Source organism: Rhinoderma darwinii, chromosome 5, assembly GCF_050947455.1.
Source record: "Rhinoderma darwinii isolate aRhiDar2 chromosome 5, aRhiDar2.hap1, whole genome shotgun sequence".
NCBI lineage: Eukaryota > Metazoa > Chordata > Amphibia > Anura > Rhinodermatidae > Rhinoderma > Rhinoderma darwinii.
The window spans coordinates 15,122,017-15,141,679 of record NC_134691.1 but is presented as its reverse complement, the minus strand read 5'-3'; the positions used below and the strand labels follow the sequence as shown (position 1 = coordinate 15,141,679).

The window sequence follows — 19,663 nt, the reverse complement described above, 5'->3', positions numbered from 1 at the left end:
CTACGTACCTTATCTTAGAAAAAAACCCTACCGATCTATTCTTAACTGAATTACATCTATTACTCGACACAGCTAAGACACAAAATATGATCAGTACCGAGGAATTTAAACGTATATACAATCCCACCCCTACGCTAGCAACATTCTATGCTCTGCCTAAGATTCACAAGATGTCACATCCAATACCAGGTAGACCAATAGTATCTGGCAATGATAGTCTTACCCAGGGCATAAGTATGTACCTTAATGAAATTCTCTCGCCATTTGTCACCTCTCTTCCCTCTTACCTAAGGGATACTAAGGACACCATCAACAGGATCCAGGAGATACATGTCACTCCCTCCACTTTCATAGCCAGCATCGACGTTGAATCACTCTACACCAACATCCAGCACCAATTTGGACTCACAGCAGTTGCACATTTTTTGGGTACTAAGGGAATTCAATTCCATACTCATAACCAATTTCTTTTATCACTATTACGTTTCCTTCTGACACACAATTATTTTTTATTTGATCACAAATTCTATCAGCAAATTAAAGGAACGGCAATGGGCACCATCTGTGCACCCACATATGCAAATTTATTTTTGGGGTGGTGGGAGGACACGATGGTTTTCACTGATACACTGGCAATATACACATGCCACATCCTATTCTGGGGGAGATATATTGATGACATTCTCCTCCTGTGGGATGGTGACATTAACACCTTTTATGATTTCATGCACGAACTTAATGCCAATCATATTGGTATGAAGTTTACCTATGTCATTCATCAAAAAGAAATTATCTTCTTGGATCTTAAAATCTCCCTGGACCCTGTTGGTGGTGTCCATACTGACATTTCACGTAAGTCCACTGCGACTAACAGCCTCTTACACTGGGATAGTTATCATCCACCTGCCCTCAAAAAGGGAATCCCTATTGGACAATATCTCCGTGCCAAACGGAACTGTTCCGACGATGAGGCTTTTGAACTGGAATGCAATGGTCTATTTATCAAATTCCTGGCTCGTGGCTACCCCAGAAAATGGCTACATAAAGCCTATGCCAGGGCTAGAGCCACTGAAAGAAAAGAACTACTATATGAACATAAACCCACAACCAGGCATCATCCAACCATTGCTGCCCAATCTAGTGGCACAACCAGTATTAGATGTATAGGCACTTTTGACACTGGCTCACAACAGGTCCGTGAGATCCTAGATCGCCATTGGCCAATTCTTTTGTCCGACCCTGATCTTCAGGGAGTCATACCATCTATCCCTTCTATTACATATCGTAGAGGTAGGAACTTACGCGACTACCTGGTGCATAGTCATCACACTGGACCTACCACTGCATCTAAGAATTGGCTAAGGACGTCCGTCATTGGTTCCCACTCTTGTGGCCGTTGTTCCTTTTGTCATTTAATGCCTACCATTAAACAATTTACCAATCCAGTCGATAATAGAACATACCAGGTTAGACAATTCATCAATTGTCAGAGCAAGGGGGTTGTTTACATTGCTAAATGTCCCTGTCCTAAGTTCTATGTGGGTAAGACCATACAGGAACTGAGGAGAAGAATATCAAAACATCTAAGTACTATAAATAATAAGGAAGAAACATCCCTATCTAGGCATATACACAACGTTCACGGAGGAGATACTCGCTCGTTACAATTTTGGGGTATCACTAAGGTCAAACTCGGTCCTAGAGCTGGTAACCTGGACCGTAAACTGTTACAAGAGGAAGCACGCTGGATCCATCGTCTGGGATCCCTCAGCCCAGGGGGCTTAAATGAGGGATTTACCTATACAGCATTTCTATGAACCTCATACGTGGCCACTACATACTACTATTATTAAGATTAAGATCAAGGACACTATATTCTACTATTTCGTCACTAATGTTTCTGACCAATATGTCCTTTATATGTCTCATTACATTGATCCTCTGTTATTGAACCTTACTTGTATGTCGTCTGACATGCAGTCTTTACCAATTGACCTACTGACTATAGATAAGATATACTTATTGCTTAGCCTAGTCTAGACTACATTGTTAATTGACACATCGGCTTGTCCGTCACTTCGTCGGACATATTGTACACTATAGATGGCTACTTGAACTGTGTTAGCTCTTTAAACTGTCTAACAATACCTGTACCGTGCGGGCATTATGGGCTTGGTATCTCGGCTTCGCTGACTGCCGGCCTCTTTTGCCTAGACGACCTACTGTGTCATCATCACGAGTTAGCTCCACTCATTCCCCACCACATAAATATTTTTATTGCCACTATGTCAGCCCCTGACATTTGGGAATTTGTCTATCACTCTATCTTTTCCCAATACGCATGTCCATTGAGCTTAATAGCTCCACGGCAAATTACTCTATCACCTGTTTTTGCCCTCATACGCATGCGCGTTTTGCTATGCTCTCATTGGGTACATAGGGTGGCTGCTTATTGGTGGTGTGGCATGCCCGTCACGGAACGGGGGGCTCGTTCTCTGCTCACTCTGTGATTGGCCCTACGCCAATCAATAGAACATGTGGAGCAACTCCATTACATATTTAAACAGGGCCATCTCGCCGCGCGCTGTCATTAGCCCCGATACCCCTGAAGACGCTACTTCGTAGCGAAACATGTCGGGGGGGGCTTCTAATCTAATTTTAACACGTGTCCTGCTGACTCTGAGAATTGAACGGTTGGTCTGGTGCTGCGTGCTGCAGCCGTCAGCTCCAGGCTTTCTATACCTTGCACTAAGCTGATTGTAGTCAGCAACGGACTCTAAATTTTAAATTATATGTAGTCTGTCCTTCTTTGCATAAATTTAATAAATACTTGTTATTTTCTAATTGTTAGTTGGAAAACAGGGCTTCTGTTGCCGGCAGGCAATACATTTATTTCAATTTAACCAATACGCCCACCAACTATAGGGGTCCTCCCCCTTGTGTGTATCGAATAATTGCAGGGTTAATCACCCATTCCTAGGACTCTCTCCACACACTGGAGGTATACCTATTTACTATACCCCTACTATGGCAGGTTTCCTAAACAAAAGGTTCAATTCAGAGACGCTTTCTGCAGAGGCCGCTTACGTGTTCTCCACAGACAACGTGCCGCTGCACCAATTTGATATACATACCGCATTTAGGGACTTACAAAAAACGTATCAGAGGTATATTAGATCCTGCTGGGAAATCGTGAGCCTGGAGACATATATACAGCAAAAAATTGTATATAGGGGCTTACGTATAAACATCACCCCAAACTCCTATCGTAGTGACCCAGAATTTATTAAAGGCTGGGAAGAGCTTTTGACTGAAAGTTCCCTAAAATTATTACAATATATCCTAGATTTTGAAAAACGAGAGTACAATAAAACTGCACAGCAACTTGAGAAGGAAATTGGTGATATTCAGGGATTCAATTCCCTAAGTGAATTCAACAATTGTGAAATTCAACTACAAAAAAATATCGAGAAATTACAAACTGAGATAAAGGAGAGAAAGCACCGTAAATATATCAGGGATCGCAGAGATTTTGATATTGGTCAAGTGTATACATACAAGATACAACCACAGTTTGTTCGTAAACGGGTACAAGTCTTCACAGACTTTTCCGATTCTGAGGTTTCTGGTACTGACGATACCATACGATCTCCCAGTTTTAAACTGGGTACTAAACGTAAAAACACCAACAACAGATTTAATTCCTCCAAACGTAGTACAGTACAAACTAGATCCAATACAAAATGTCAGTTATATCCGAATGCTACTACTTCCTCCTATCCTTCCACCTCATCAACCTTCTCAGTGTCTGCTCCACTGAGTGCACCTCAAATCTCTCGTATAACTGGGAATGTCTCCAGTCAAACACCTATAGCGACCAAATGCCCCACAATCACCACGACAAACCCGTTGGGTCCATCAAATACGTTTCCTTTTTTAGGAAGTACGAACCCTCGATGGAATCTGGGCTAGTAACAGTACCATCTATGTCTCTAATACAAACTACCAGTGACCAAATGCAAGTGTTCAATATCTCCTCGATCCATCTAAGTAACTCTCAACTTACACTTTTACGTAGAGGTCTGTCCTTCACTCCTACTCCACTTTTTGATGAGTTCATTTGGACTAAGGACGTCAACTTATTCGCTAGAAAAATAGCGCTACATAAATATTTCAAAAATAACACCATGAACATGGGAGACAGTGATAGAACTGAACGTAACACACTTGCGGACCTTGAAAGTCTCCTATATGAGAACGAGTTTGGACCCATTACTGCAGTGGGCCCTTTCTCGTCACTACGTCCGAAATCCAAACTCACTCCTCCCTTTGCACAATACGCTCACTTAGACATTTTTGTGAAGTTGGTATGTGCTGACTTGAAAAAAATTAGACCAAATAAAAAGAAAGCACTCTCTAATCTTAGCAGAATGGAAATAACAGCATTGGACGAATTACGTAATAACCAATATATTACCATCAAACCCTCTGACAAAGGGGGTAATATTGTGATTATGAACCAGGATGAATACGTGGCCATGGTCCATAGATTGTTGGATGACACCACTACGTACCTTATCTTAGAAAAAAACCCTACCGATCTATTCTTAACTGAATTACATCTATTACTCGACACAGCTAAGACACAAAATATGATCAGTACCGAGGAATTTAAACGTATATACAATCCCACCCCTACGCTAGCAACATTCTATGCTCTGCCTAAGATTCACAAGATGTCACATCCAATACCAGGTAGACCAATAGTATCTGGCAATGATAGTCTTACCCAGGGCATAAGTATGTACCTTAATGAAATTCTCTCGCCATTTGTCACCTCTCTTCCCTCTTACCTAAGGGATACTAAGGACACCATCAACAGGATCCAGGAGATACATGTCACTCCCTCCACTTTCATAGCCAGCATCGACGTTGAATCACTCTACACCAACATCCAGCACCAATTTGGACTCACAGCAGTTGCACATTTTTTGGGTACTAAGGGAATTCAATTCCATACTCATAACCAATTTCTTTTATCACTATTACGTTTCCTTCTGACACACAATTATTTTTTATTTGATCACAAATTCTATCAGCAAATTAAAGGAACGGCAATGGGCACCATCTGTGCACCCACATATGCAAATTTATTTTTGGGGTGGTGGGAGGACACGATGGTTTTCACTGATACACTGGCAATATACACATGCCACATCCTATTCTGGGGGAGATATATTGATGACATTCTCCTCCTGTGGGATGGTGACATTAACACCTTTTATGATTTCATGCACGAACTTAATGCCAATCATATTGGTATGAAGTTTACCTATGTCATTCATCAAAAAGAAATTATCTTCTTGGATCTTAAAATCTCCCTGGACCCTGTTGGTGGTGTCCATACTGACATTTCACGTAAGTCCACTGCGACTAACAGCCTCTTACACTGGGATAGTTATCATCCACCTGCCCTCAAAAAGGGAATCCCTATTGGACAATATCTCCGTGCCAAACGGAACTGTTCCGACGATGAGGCTTTTGAACTGGAATGCAATGGTCTATTTATCAAATTCCTGGCTCGTGGCTACCCCAGAAAATGGCTACATAAAGCCTATGCCAGGGCTAGAGCCACTGAAAGAAAAGAACTACTATATGAACATAAACCCACAACCAGGCATCATCCAACCATTGCTGCCCAATCTAGTGGCACAACCAGTATTAGATGTATAGGCACTTTTGACACTGGCTCACAACAGGTCCGTGAGATCCTAGATCGCCATTGGCCAATTCTTTTGTCCGACCCTGATCTTCAGGGAGTCATACCATCTATCCCTTCTATTACATATCGTAGAGGTAGGAACTTACGCGACTACCTGGTGCATAGTCATCACACTGGACCTACCACTGCATCTAAGAATTGGCTAAGGACGTCCGTCATTGGTTCCCACTCTTGTGGCCGTTGTTCCTTTTGTCATTTAATGCCTACCATTAAACAATTTACCAATCCAGTCGATAATAGAACATACCAGGTTAGACAATTCATCAATTGTCAGAGCAAGGGGGTTGTTTACATTGCTAAATGTCCCTGTCCTAAGTTCTATGTGGGTAAGACCATACAGGAACTGAGGAGAAGAATATCAAAACATCTAAGTACTATAAATAATAAGGAAGAAACATCCCTATCTAGGCATATACACAACGTTCACGGAGGAGATACTCGCTCGTTACAATTTTGGGGTATCACTAAGGTCAAACTCGGTCCTAGAGCTGGTAACCTGGACCGTAAACTGTTACAAGAGGAAGCACGCTGGATCCATCGTCTGGGATCCCTCAGCCCAGGGGGCTTAAATGAGGGATTTACCTATACAGCATTTCTATGAACCTCATACGTGGCCACTACATACTACTATTATTAAGATTAAGATCAAGGACACTATATTCTACTATTTGGTCACTAATGTTTCTGACCAATATGTCCTTTATATGTCTCATTACATTGATCCTCTGTTATTGAACCTTACTTGTATGTCGTCTGACATGCAGTCTTTACCAATTGACCTACTGACTATAGATAAGATATACTTATTGCTTAGCCTAGTCTAGACTACATTGTTAATTGACACATCGGCTTGTCCGTCACTTCGTCGGACATATTGTACACTATAGATGGCTACTTGAACTGTGTTAGCTCTTTAAACTGTCTAACAATACCTGTACCGTGCGGGCATTATGGGCTTGGTATCTCGGCTTCGCTGACTGCCGGCCTCTTTTGCCTAGACGACCTACTGTGTCATCATCACGAGTTAGCTCCACTCATTCCCCACCACATAAATATTTTTGTTGCCACTATGTCAGCCCCTGACATTTGGGAATTTGTCTATCACTCTATCTTTTCCCAATACGCATGTCCATTGAGCTTAATAGCTCCACGGCAAATTACTCTATCACCTGTTTTTGCCCTCATACGCATGCGCGTTTTGCTATGCTCTCATTGGGTACATAGGGTGGCTGCTTATTGGTGGTGTGGCATGCCCGTCACGGAACGGGGGGCTCGTTCTCTGCTCACTCTGTGATTGGCCCTACGCCAATCAATAGAACATGTGGAGCAACTCCATTACATATTTAAACAGGGCCATCTCGCCGCGCGCTGTCATTAGCCCCGATACCCCTGAAGACGCTACTTCGTAGCGAAACATGTCGGGGGGGCTTCTAATCTAATTTTAACACGTGTCCTGCTGACTCTGAGAATTGAACGGTTGGTCTGGTGCTGCGTGCTGCAGCCGTCAGCTCCAGGCTTTCTATACCTTGCACTAAGCTGATTGTAGTCAGCAACGGACTCTAAATTTTAAATTATATGTAGTCTGTCCTTCTTTGCATAAATTTAATAAATACTTGTTATTTTCTAATTGTTAGTTGGAAAACAGGGCTTCTGTTGCCGGCAGGCAATACATTTATTTCAATTTAACCAATACGCCCACCAACTATAGGGGTCCTCCCCCTTGTGTGTATGGTCATAATAATGTGACTCTACTGTAATAAATAATCCAGCAGATTTAGATCTTCCTTTTACCTAGGAATATCCTGTTCCTAAAAAGAAATCTTGGCTGGAAAAGAAATGTGTTGGAAACTTTATTTAATATTTTTTTAACAAAATATGGTATTAGTTCATGATATAATGCAATAAGGTAGATTATGTTGAATTAAACCTGCTTCCTCGCCTCACCCAAATGCTGTAGCCACCGTTCGAGCTACCTGGTGGCCTTAAAGGGAGTTTTCTGCTTTGGAAATCCCTTTTGCTTTCTTTTTTTTTTTTGTGAAGTGGTCTCCCAGCTATTGGTAGATCCCAGCGATAAGCGACAAGCATTCAAAGAAGCATTCCAACAAATTTTTATTTTTTTTATATGTAGTGCAGCATAGCCTACTTAAAGAACAATGTAGAGGCTTCTTTGTATACCTGTTTTAGTTAATGTACCATTTATGGGTTGCTGGCATCTTGGTTCCTACTTCCCCTCTGATATGGTTCCCCTAATGCAGACCAAATTTCCCATCATGCCTCTGGCTTTGCTGAGTCACCAGACTGCACTTGCTCTGCTGAGTGCTATCTAAGTGCTGCAAGTGATAGATCAGTAACTTAGAACTTCTGTCTCTTTACTCTCACTGCAGAGTATGTGTATCCTTTGTAATGCAGCTTCAACCTGGCTCCTCAGCTTCCTGCTTGAGATTTATCTCTGTCAGCTCTTATAAGCAGAGGCAAAGGATACAGTGAGGAGCTGCATCTCATAGGAATATACTGGAGACTGCACACAGCATTCTCAGATAGTTAGTGTGAGTCATGGAAGCTGTATAGCTGCAGCTAATCATTTTATGGACTCTCCTATTATATCAGTGCACTGCTGTTACCTTAGGTGAGAGTGACCTCCTCTCTCCACATGAGAGCATGGTCTTTATTGGTGGTCAGACTGGGATCACATGACACAGGTGCCTATAATAAAAGGATTCAAAATGTATAGATGCAACTAAGTTGGGAAGAAACAAATTACGCTACTAGAATAATGCTGGTGAGTAAGCATTATGTGCAAAAAAACAATGCAACGCCTCATTTCCCTGCAGCCCGACCACCGTGGAATTGAAATATTACCCATTGCCCATCAATGGGCTGTTGGTGTAGTGCATGGATGTGATTAGTCCTCCCTTTTGTAAATGTTCTGGCTAATAGATAAGGAGCCTGAATGGTGGTCCCCTCTCTATTGAGTAAGAAATAGGGTAGTTGAAAATGGTTCTTCTATACTGGACAACCTTTTTAAATGGCATTCTGGGATATTGTTAGAAAGTAGCAGCATTTCATGATGGTAGGGCCTGTAGCCTTAACACTGCATCACTTGTGGTATCACAATATCAAGGCTGGTATCTCCCAAAGCTTCAGCCGTGGTCTTGCAGGAGACTGATATTGCCATTTATCGCCAACAAACCATTCTACATTTTTTCCCACTCCCACTCTTTTTTTTTTTTTTTTGCAATCTTCAGTACCTATGAGTTCTTTGCTATAGAAAAATCATATTTTGCTGACCTACAGTGCGTAAAACCACTTCTACCTTCCTGATCCCCATATACACAGTTCGTAATAAGTGGCATGTAGCAGAATGCTGTGGTATGGCGTCCAGACTCTCTCTGGGCAATATTGGGTTCAGCTGCAAACAGCCCATGGACCAGAGTGGTGCGGTTGCTGGAAAAATGGAAAACAAATCTGTAAGGTAGCATTACATGCCACCTATTTACATCCATTTGTCACCATGTAATAGATGGGTGCATTAAAGAGGCTCTGTCACCACATTATAAGTGCCCTATCTCCTACATAATCTGATCGGCGCTGTAATGTAGATAAGTGTTTTTTATTTTAAAACTATCATTTTTGAGCAATTTTAGATTTATGCTAATTAGTTTCTTAATAGACAACTGGGCGTTTTTTACCTTTTTACCAAGTGGGCGTTGTAAAGAGAATTGTATGACGCTGACCAATCAGCGTCATACACTTCTCCCCATTCATGTCCATTTTTACTCAGCACAGTGTGATCTCGCTGTGCTGTCACATGCACCCACATTAACTTTACTGAAGTGTCTTGAGGGTGAATAGACATCACCTCCAGCCAGGACGCGATGTCTATTCACACTCCCGACACTTCGGTAAAGTTTCTGTGGGACTTCCTCACAGCACAGCGAGATCAAGCTGTGCAGCGATGAAGTCCCACACAAACTTTACCGAAGTGTCGGGAATGTGAATAGACATCGCGTCCTGTTTGGAGGCGATGTCTAGTCACTCTCCAGACACTTCAGTAAAGTTAATGTGGGTGTATGTAACAGCACAGCATGATCTCGCGAGATCACGCTGTGCTGAGTACAAATGGACATGAATGGAGAGAAGTGTATGACGCTGATTGGTCAGCGTCATACACTTCTCTTTACAACGCCCACTTGGTAAAAAAAAACGCCCAGTAGTCTATTAAGAAACTAATTAGCATAAATCTAAAGTTGCTCATAACTTCCTCTAAATTACAGCGCCAATCAAATTATGTAGGAGATAGGGCACTTATAATCTGGTGACAGAGCCTCTTTAAGTCCTCCAGAGCAAGAGCAGCACTTTGCAGCAGCTTTCCTCTCTTGTTCGTAGAGGGGGGGGGGGGGGTCCCAAGTGTGTAACTCCATCCATGGTGTCCATATACCCTAATAGGGCTAATAGATAGAAATGGACCTTCTTCCCAATGCCGTTGACAACTTGTGTGGGTGTTTATCCCAGATTTTTTTTTCAATTCATGTAACTATTATGAACAATATTTTCCCCAATCAATTCCCTTTTTTCCTGTGTTTTTTTTTTTTTCCCTTTTTCAAAAAAAATTTACTTGAACATTTCATATTTCCCCTGAGACGGGAACCTCTCCTGCTCAACCCAGTCAGCACGGTGGAAATCAGATGGTGCAGGTCCTTAATACATATTAAAATATTCAGAGCCACTGATCTTCCCCGCGTGTTCTTCCTTTCAGGTGATTAATTTCCACCTGCAGTCATGAATGACAATCTTTGTAGATCATCTTGTGCTATTCAAGCAGATAATCTGTTCAGAAGCTACATGGACTAATGATCTGCATCACCGTACAAAGCACTGAGCGCCAACATGGATATCATGCCATTATCCTGCCTGCCACAAGTGCTACTTAGAAAAGAACTGGAATAAAGAAAAATATAGAGACGTATAAAGGGATGAAAGGTTCCTCGGGTTCCTCGCTGCAGGAGTGGAAACGCATGGCTCTTGTACTACGGGTCATTTGCTAAACCTGTGAGTTAAGAGTGATGTGCAACTGGTAGCGCTGCTCTCCCAATCTTTACTTTTCCGTTATTAGGACCTCCCAAAATGGAGTTTCCCTTTTTAAGTATTCATTAGAAATCCTCTCAGGTGACCTCTGCTTCCCTGTCTGAGAGCCGCATAGGATAGAGGTGGAGATCCTGGTCTTGGGATATACAAAAATCTGGATTTTCTTTATATAAGGCTGTTTCAATTGCTGTCGAGACCCATGGCAAGAGCCTGTGAGTCCTGCTGAGCCTGTGAGTCCTGCTGAGCCTGTGAGTCCTGCTCTCCCCGCCCACTCCTAGTGAGAGCCTGTGAGTTCTGCTCTTCCCGCCCACTCATAGTGAGAGCTTGTGAGTCCTGCTCTCCCCACCCACTCATAGTGAGAGCCTGTAAGTCCTGTTTCCCTTGCCTACACATTGATTGACAGCTCTTCTTGTTTGAGTTTAAATACATGTAGAGCTATCACTGTGTGTGGGTGGGGAAACAGGACTCGGAATCTTTCTTTAAGTGGGTGGAGGAAATATAACTTTAAAGGGAATCTGTCACCAACATTTCTCCTATTGTACTCTCCTCACCCCTCGCTGGCAGCTGCTGTCAAAAGTTCATCCCTTTTCCTAAACGCCTCCTCCGACCGTAAATAACAGTCTGCAAACATGTGGCGCCTTTTATGGTAATAATCCGGCGGCCTCGTTCGTCGTTCTTCTGCCCGCCCACCACCGAAAACTGGCCCGCCGTGAATGCCGAATTCTCATCTCAGATGTTACGAGCATGCGCCCGTCATGTATGGTCTGACACACTTCCCTGCTTCGTCCGGGCCTCAAATCTAGTTACTGCGCATGCGCCGCTGTGGTGTCCAGCATCAGAACAGGACGTCGATGCAAGCCATTTCGTGCATGTTGGGGGAAGAATAGAAGCTGTCCATCAAAAGTAAGGAGGCGGGATTAACTCAGAATCGGTTGAGGAATGAAGATGAGTCTTATGTTCATTGGCATACGGGGACACTAGCTCTGTACCTTTAAGGCCTCATGCACACGACCGTAGCCATGTGCACGGCCAGGATTTTCGGGTCGGTCGTTAGCGTACTGTCAGCTCCGAGCAGCCCGCAAATCGCGGGCCATGCACATGGCCGCGGCCATTATTTTCACTGAGCCTGGACCACAGAACACGGCCGTAATAAGACATGCCCGTTCTTTCTGCGGTCCAGGCTCCCGGGCTATGCACAGACCGTGAAAACCACGGTCGTGTGCATTGCCCCATAGGAATGAATGGGGCCGCAATTCTCCCGTGTATTTTTGGGGGAATTGCGGCCGCAAAAGCACGTTCGTGTGCATGGGGCCTTAGTATTCCGGTTTTTACTTAGAAGATAGTCATAGGTTACATGTTTTTCACCCACTTCCACCAGGTATTGCTGGTTTAATAGGTGAAGTGCTGGTGACGGGTTCCCTTTAACAGGCAGTGTGCGGGGGAAGCAGGACTGACCGGCTTTCTGAGTCCTGGCAGCAGTTAAACAGATTTTTGCATGAAAATACTGAATCAAATCATAGAAAACCATGGGGCAGGTTTACGAAGACTGGGGTTTCATTTGCACACCTCTTAATAAATCTGTAGCATCCTGCTACTGGACGTGTGGCACAATTATGGCGCAACGACCACGACCGTGAACCAACTATCTACCCACCATACTCTTCCCCCCCCCCCCCCCCCGATTTTATAAAATGTTTGCGCACCTCTCCCCTCCGGTTCCCCTCAGGCTTTCACTGCAAACTGCGTCACATACAACGACCTCATGCTGCTCGGCGTCCGTACAATGAATGTGATGCAATTTCTGAGGGGCCCCGGATAGGGCAAAAGGAGCGGAGAGATGAGTATACATTTAAAAAAAAAAAAAAAATGTATTATATAAATTGTCTGGCTTAAAATATATAGGAAATGTATGCCCTGTACTTTGCCCATTCCAACTGATATGTGGATAATGTGACTGGCACTGGTTATAGTCTACGTGTCCCCCTTTTGCCATGGATAGTTACCACTGGTGGGGCATAGGCAATCGTCATGGGTTGGCTAGTCAGATCTCAGAAAAAAAACCTTAGGGGGTTGCTGTAGTTGAACCTGACATCCGTGTCAATAAATCGTGATGACCTGTCACGATCGGCATGTTTGCGAGGGATATGTCATCTGGATACCTCCCCTTTTTTTCCTTTTTTATACATTTCTTTACATGGTGTACTTGCCAGGAGATGAACGTTCTTGGAATATTTTGAAAAGAAGAAAAAAAAAATATTCTAGCGTTGGTGAATGGATTGGGAGACTTTGTCATTAGAGCCGATTTGACGTTTTTTATGGATGTCTCAGATCGTTCTTGTTGCCTAGTGCCTTTAGCTGGCCATGTACTTTAGACGCTTGTATGGCCGACCGCTATTCTCTCTGACTCCCCCATATAGCAGTCGGGCATGCATGCATTTTTACTGGGAAGAGGGGAATACGGCTTCTCTCCTGCTGGAACAAAGGATTGGACATGTTGAACATGTCTGTTCCTTATTTCCCCCGAAACCTGCCGGCAGGGGAGAGTCCAGAAACCCCAATGCACATTAGATTGTCAACCAGTCTCGCTGAAAGTTTGTGCGATTTTCATCTAATATAAATATGGGCATCTTTAAAAAAGGCGAAAATATTGTGAAAAACTCAGAAATTAACACCACTGTTTTTATTTTTTATTTTTTCTGCCTCATATTGATTTCAATGAGAGGTCAGAGGTGGAAACCGCAGCAAAAAAAATCAATTCCGCTCTTCTGTTTTTTTTAATTTTTATTTTTCCTCCTCGAGCGCCCAAAAGCTGCCAGGGAAAAAACCGCCTGCCTCCTATTAAAATCAATGGGGGTCAAATTTGCTAGTTTTTCACTGTGTTTTCCATGTCCAAATCGGCACCAATAAGTGTGAACTGGCCTTTAGTGGTTGGACTGGTCTGTATTTTCTAAAGAAATGTATCCCTTTCTGTGCCAAAAATTGCTTTAATATAAAAAACAAATAATAACAACGTTTTTTTACATCTTCCCTATCTGCCAACCCTCGAAAGATTGGAATGGTATAATTTATTAAAATAATAAAATCTAAATACATTTTCTTTGCCACTGATCACATGCGTGGAGGTTATTTAAGGTTTTTGCAGGAGAATTATTTGTCGCTGTAAACGTTCCTCGCTCCTCCGCACACGCTGCTTTTGCTAAATAATAAATCACTGTTAACGCTGCACTTTTAATGAATTTAGAAATGTAAATTTCAAGGAGGGAATAATGTAGCATCGGTGGATGAAGCAGCCCGGTCTAGAACGGGATCTGCCAGCCTTAAATCTGGTTTGATTTCCAAATTCTTGTTGTTTTTTCTCCCTCGCAGAATAATTTTAAACCCTACAGACATTTCTAGGGCACGTTCGCTGCTCGCTGTGATCGAGATTGACAGATACTTTATGAAAACGCACAAGAGCTAGAAGGGAATCGCGCTGGATTCCTGATCCGGCTCACCTGCTGCACCTTTTTTCTGATAACTTGAATACGAGCATGTGAAGAAGGCACAAAATGACAGAAAAATTACTTAATCAGTCCTCCTGTTAGGCCGGAGCTTTTCGGTGTAAACCAGGTGGCACATCACTTCGGTGACCACCACTTAAGAGGCTGTCCCATTAGGACACCTATTTTATATGCTTTTGGGGCATCAAAGAAGGGGATCCACTGCTTGGGGCCCCCTCTGTGCCAGATTGGAGAGCCGTTTTGGCGGACCCGGTTAATCCACTATCTTTCAATTGAATGGCCATCCTGTAATATTGCATTGCGGCTGGTGCAAGGGAGAGGTGTGGTGGACCCCGGCTTCCCCCTGGCGATCGCAACTGATCGCTGGGGGTAGAAAAGCCGGACCCATGGCGATCAGACTTCCTCTTTATACTGCACAGACTTGTTTGTGGTCCCTCTTTGCTCCACTTTGACTGTTACCATGGAAACATATAGGAGCGGCAGACCCAAAATTATAAATTAAAAAAGCATCAACTTTTACAAATTGTCTTTATTTCTTTTTTTAAGATTCATTGAAACAATAAAATAAAAAAAATAAAAAATTGGTTGTGAATCAGTGTATCTCCTTTTATAAAACTCCTAGAGGGGGGGGGGGGTGGTGAACAATAAATTGTATATCTTAGGAGCCCGTATCAATCACAGAGGGTGCGTTAACTGGGATCCCTTGAATGTAGATCTTATGTTGAGAAGCCATAGGAAGCATGTGCATTATAGTCTACGGGAGCGCTGTCAACATTTACTAAAACCAGGGGCACATATAACACTTCTTTTAAACATCATTCTCCAAAGTAATTCTGCAAGACCCGATGTTGATCTCTGTCCAGTTCAGCAGAACTGTGAAGCACTAGGTGTTGCTGCCGTAATATGGAACTTTTAAAATGCACGTGTATTGCAGTCATCTAAAATGTCCTTCATTCTAAAACTCTGTTTAGATCCACAGTTGGGATCTATATGTGGCACAAATCTTATATTTATTTTGTCTCCTAGGAGTCTGTGGCTGTTGTGGAGCTTTAAGGCCTCGTTACAAGCGCTTAGTGGATAATATCTTCCCTGAAGACCCTAAAGTAAGTTCTAGAGATTTAGTGATCCGACTTCAGAGTATAGCTTCTATAAAACCTTCTCAAGAATATAACTACTATATTACTGCCCCCTATATACAAGAATATAACTACTATAATACTGCTCCTATATACAAGAATATAACTACTATAATTACTGCCTCTATATACAAGAATATAACTACTATAATACTGCCCCTATATACAAGAATATAACTACTATAATACTGCTCCCTATGTACAAGAATATAACTACTATAATACTGCTCCCTATATACAAGAATATAACTACTATAATACTGCTCTCTATATACAAGAATATAACTACTATAATACTACCCCTATATACAAGAATATAACTACTATAATACTGCCCCCTATATACAAGAATATAACTACTATAATACTGCCCTCTATATACAAGAATATAACTATTATAATACTGCCCTCTATATACAAGAATATAACTACTATAATACTGCCCCTATATACAAGAATATAACTACTATAATACTGCTCCCTATATACAAGAATAGAACTACTATAATACTGCTCCCTATATACAAGAATATAACTACTATAATACTGCCCCCTATATACAAGAATATAACTACTATAATACTGCATCTATATACAAGAATATAACTACTATAATACTGCCTCCTGTATACAAGAATATAACTACTATAATACTGCCCCTATATACAAGAATATAACTACTATAATACTGCCCCCTATATACAAGAATATAACTACTATAATACTGCCCCCTGTATACAAGAATATAACTACTATAATACTGCCCCTATATACAAGAATATAACTACTATAACACTGCCCCCTATATACAAGAGTATAACTACTATAATACTGCTCCTATACACAAGAATGTAACTATTATAATACTGCTCCCTATATACAAGAATATAACTACTATAATACGGCCTCCTATATATAAGAATATAACTACTATAATACTGCTCCTATATACAAGAATATAACTACTATAATACTGCTCCTATATACAAGAATATAACTACTATAATACTGCCTCCTATATACAAGAATATAACTACTATAATACTGCCCCTATATACAAGAATATAACTACTATAACACTGCCCCCTATATACAAGAGTATATCTACTATAATAGGCTTGTTGTTTTTATAGGATGGACTTGTCAAGGCAGACATGGAAAAGCTCACATTTTATGCTGTGTCGGCCCCTGAAAAACTGGATCGGATTGGCGCTTATCTGGCGGAGAGACTGAGCCGAGATGTTGTCAGACACCGTTATGGGTGAGTGAAGCTCACTGTATGGCTGCTGTATGTGGTTACTTCTTGGAGACAGCTTCAAGAGGAGATCAAGAGTATAACCCACAGACCTAAAAGGAAAACCACACTCACGGACATAGAACATGAACCGTTCCCAGCACTTATATGGCTTCATATTTAAGATGTTTTTTAACTTTTTTTTTTTTTATTTTTTTTTGCTTTGTTGAAATTATAACAATGCGTTGTAAGAGTCTCCCACCTCCAGCAAATATTCAATCACCCGCTTTCACGCTTCACAGTGAAAATAATAACCTAAAAAAAAAACACAAGAGCTGCAGTGAAGAATCAACTTTTAATGTATTTTATGGAAATTAACTTTTCACCGAGAGGGAAATCCTGATAATTCTACAGACAAAGAAAAAAAATTGCTGCCAGCAGCGCCGAGCTGCTTGTCATAGTAAATAGGTGAGAGGTGCGCCTTCTACACTAAATTAAAGACCTCTGATATAGGACTTGCCGCTTAGGGTATGTTCACACGTAGTCAACAAAAACGTCTGAAAATCCAGAGCTGTTTTCAAGGGAAAACAGACCCTGATTTTCAGACGTTTTTTTACCAACTCGCATTTTTCGCGGCGTTTTCACGCCGTTTTCGCGGCGTTTTTTACGTCCGTTTTTGGAGCTGTTTTCATTGGAGTCTATGAGAAAACAGCTCCAAAAACGTCCAAAGAAGTGTCCTGCACTTCTTTTGACGAGGCTGTATTTTTACGGGTCGTCGTTTGACAGCTGTCAAACGACGACGCGTAAATTACATGTCGTCTGCACAGTACGTCGGCAAACCCATTCAAATGAATGGGCAGATGTTTGCCGACGTATTGTAGCCCTATTTTCAGACGTAAAACGAGGCATAATACGCCTCGTATACGTCTGAAATTTGGCCGTGTGAACATACCCTAAGGGGCATCCACTAGACGAAGTGTGGTCCTTGAAAAAGAAAAAGCAACAATCGATGTTAAACATGTGAATTTTATCTGTAAGGGTATGTGCACACACACTAATTACGTCCGTAATTGACGGACGTATTTCGGCCGCAAGTCCCGGACCGAACACAGTGCAGGGAGCCGGGCTCCTAGCATCATACTTCTGTACGACGCTAGGAGTCCCTGCCTCACTGCAGGACAACTGTCTCGTACTGAAAACATGATTATACTACGGGACAGTTGTCCTGCAGCAAGGCAGGGACTCCTAGCATCGTACATAAGTATGATGCTAGGAGCCCGGCTCCCTGCACTGTGTTCGGTCCGGGACTTGCGGCCGAAATACGTCCGTCAATTACGGACGTAATTAGTGTGTGCACATACCCTAAGGGTTTTGGCAGTCTTCACTGATTATTCGTGTCTGCTCAATCTAAAAAAAATTTGCTTCAGGAAATGATCCTCTGATTTCTACCAGCCATATTGTCTCTTGTGGGGCATCATTTTTCTGTCACTTGGTCACCCAGAGGCTCCTCCCTCCTCCTCTCCGCTCTACCCTAACAGTCGGTCACGAGTGCCAACAGCATTGGTTGATATCTCTGTAATTTCTCACTGTTTAACCCTATGTACAACAATAGCGATAACACATCACCTATTAAACCAGCAATACCCGGCGGAAGTGGGTAAAACAAATCGTTTTTATGTAACCTATAAGAGTCGGCTCTGTACCTTTTTAGTATACGTTTGTTGTTTTTTTTTTTGTGTTCCCACGTCATATGCTTTTAAGCATGAGTCATATTTTAGTTTGTAAAGAGGCATCTCTTCATTCCTCAAGCCTTTCCGAGTTCACCCCACCTCCTTACTATTGATTGACAGCTCCTCGTCTCCCCCAGCACACACGAAATCCCGTGCTTTCATATCGATGGCCTGTTTTTTTTTTTGTTTTTTTTTTTTAAAATAGGTCACATGACCCTATATAATATATGCATATTTGGTGTCATGGTAAGTATAATAACCTGTACTATAAATGTAAAATATTATTTATGGTGACCGTTCAGTAGCGTAATAATTATATACTATAATAACAGTCTAGGCAAAGGTCCATTCATAATATTTACGTTGTATCAGATTTTAGGTTATCCGCTGCTGGTCTCATAGGTTAATTTCAATGTATATCATCTGTATTGTGTTTTGGATCCCACTTGTCCTATACAGGGGGGGGGGGGGGGCTGGAGCGCGGATCACAATATCTTATTATTGTCTTCCTTATTTTCTAGCAATGTGTTCATTGCCATGGAGGCCTTGGACCAGCTACTTATGGCGTGCCACTCCCAGAGCATCAAGCCCTTCGTTGAGAGTTTTCTACACATGGTGGCAAAACTTTTGGAGTCGGGAGAACCTAAGCTGCAAGTGTATGGAACGAATTCTGTGAGTACTGAGGCTGCAGCATATGTCTGCACTGGAGCCCTGTATACAAGACGGTTGGAGATTTTGAATAAAGACGATTTGCATAGTTGCCGCCTCTTTTTTTTATTTTGGATGCATTGGAGCAATAAAGGTGTACAGCCAGCCTTTCACATAACACTGCCACATACAAGTTGCTGGAATGTCTTTTTATAAAATGTATAAATCGTGTAAAAAAAAAAAAAAAAATCTTCATTTTCTGGTCGTCTAAAATTGGCTTTAAAAATTTTGGATTTTTTTTTTTTTTATATTCTTTTTTTTTTGCTCTGGCAAATTGATATGCTTTACTGTCAAATCGCTCCAGCAGAAATCTCCGTCTTTATTTAGACTCCTATATTGCGCTCCGTAAAATATTCATAAAAGACTCCTCTCGCAAAAAGTAGGTCAAGAATGTTGTCCTCTTGGCAACCACAGCAGCAATATTAGATGTTATCTCTCTAATCTTTACCAGAGCTGCGGTATTTTTAAGCCCCTATTTCTCTGTTTAA

The 19,663-nt window shown here is 41.9% G+C and overlaps 1 protein-coding gene across 6 annotated transcripts in view; it reads left to right on the top strand.

Annotated features, from left to right (window-relative positions):
- The window catches only part of EFR3A (EFR3 homolog A), a 192,689-nt gene that overhangs the window by 53,792 nt on the left and 119,234 nt on the right, over positions 1 to 19,663 (top strand). For all 6 annotated transcript variants that reach the window (XM_075825714.1, XM_075825718.1, XM_075825713.1 and 3 more), the window contains 3 exons: positions 15,394 to 15,470; positions 16,637 to 16,764; positions 18,989 to 19,139. In XM_075825714.1, the coding sequence (XP_075681829.1) occupies positions 15,394 to 15,470; positions 16,637 to 16,764; positions 18,989 to 19,139 (356 nt within the window). The remainder of the gene's footprint in view (positions 1 to 15,393; positions 15,471 to 16,636; positions 16,765 to 18,988; positions 19,140 to 19,663) is intronic.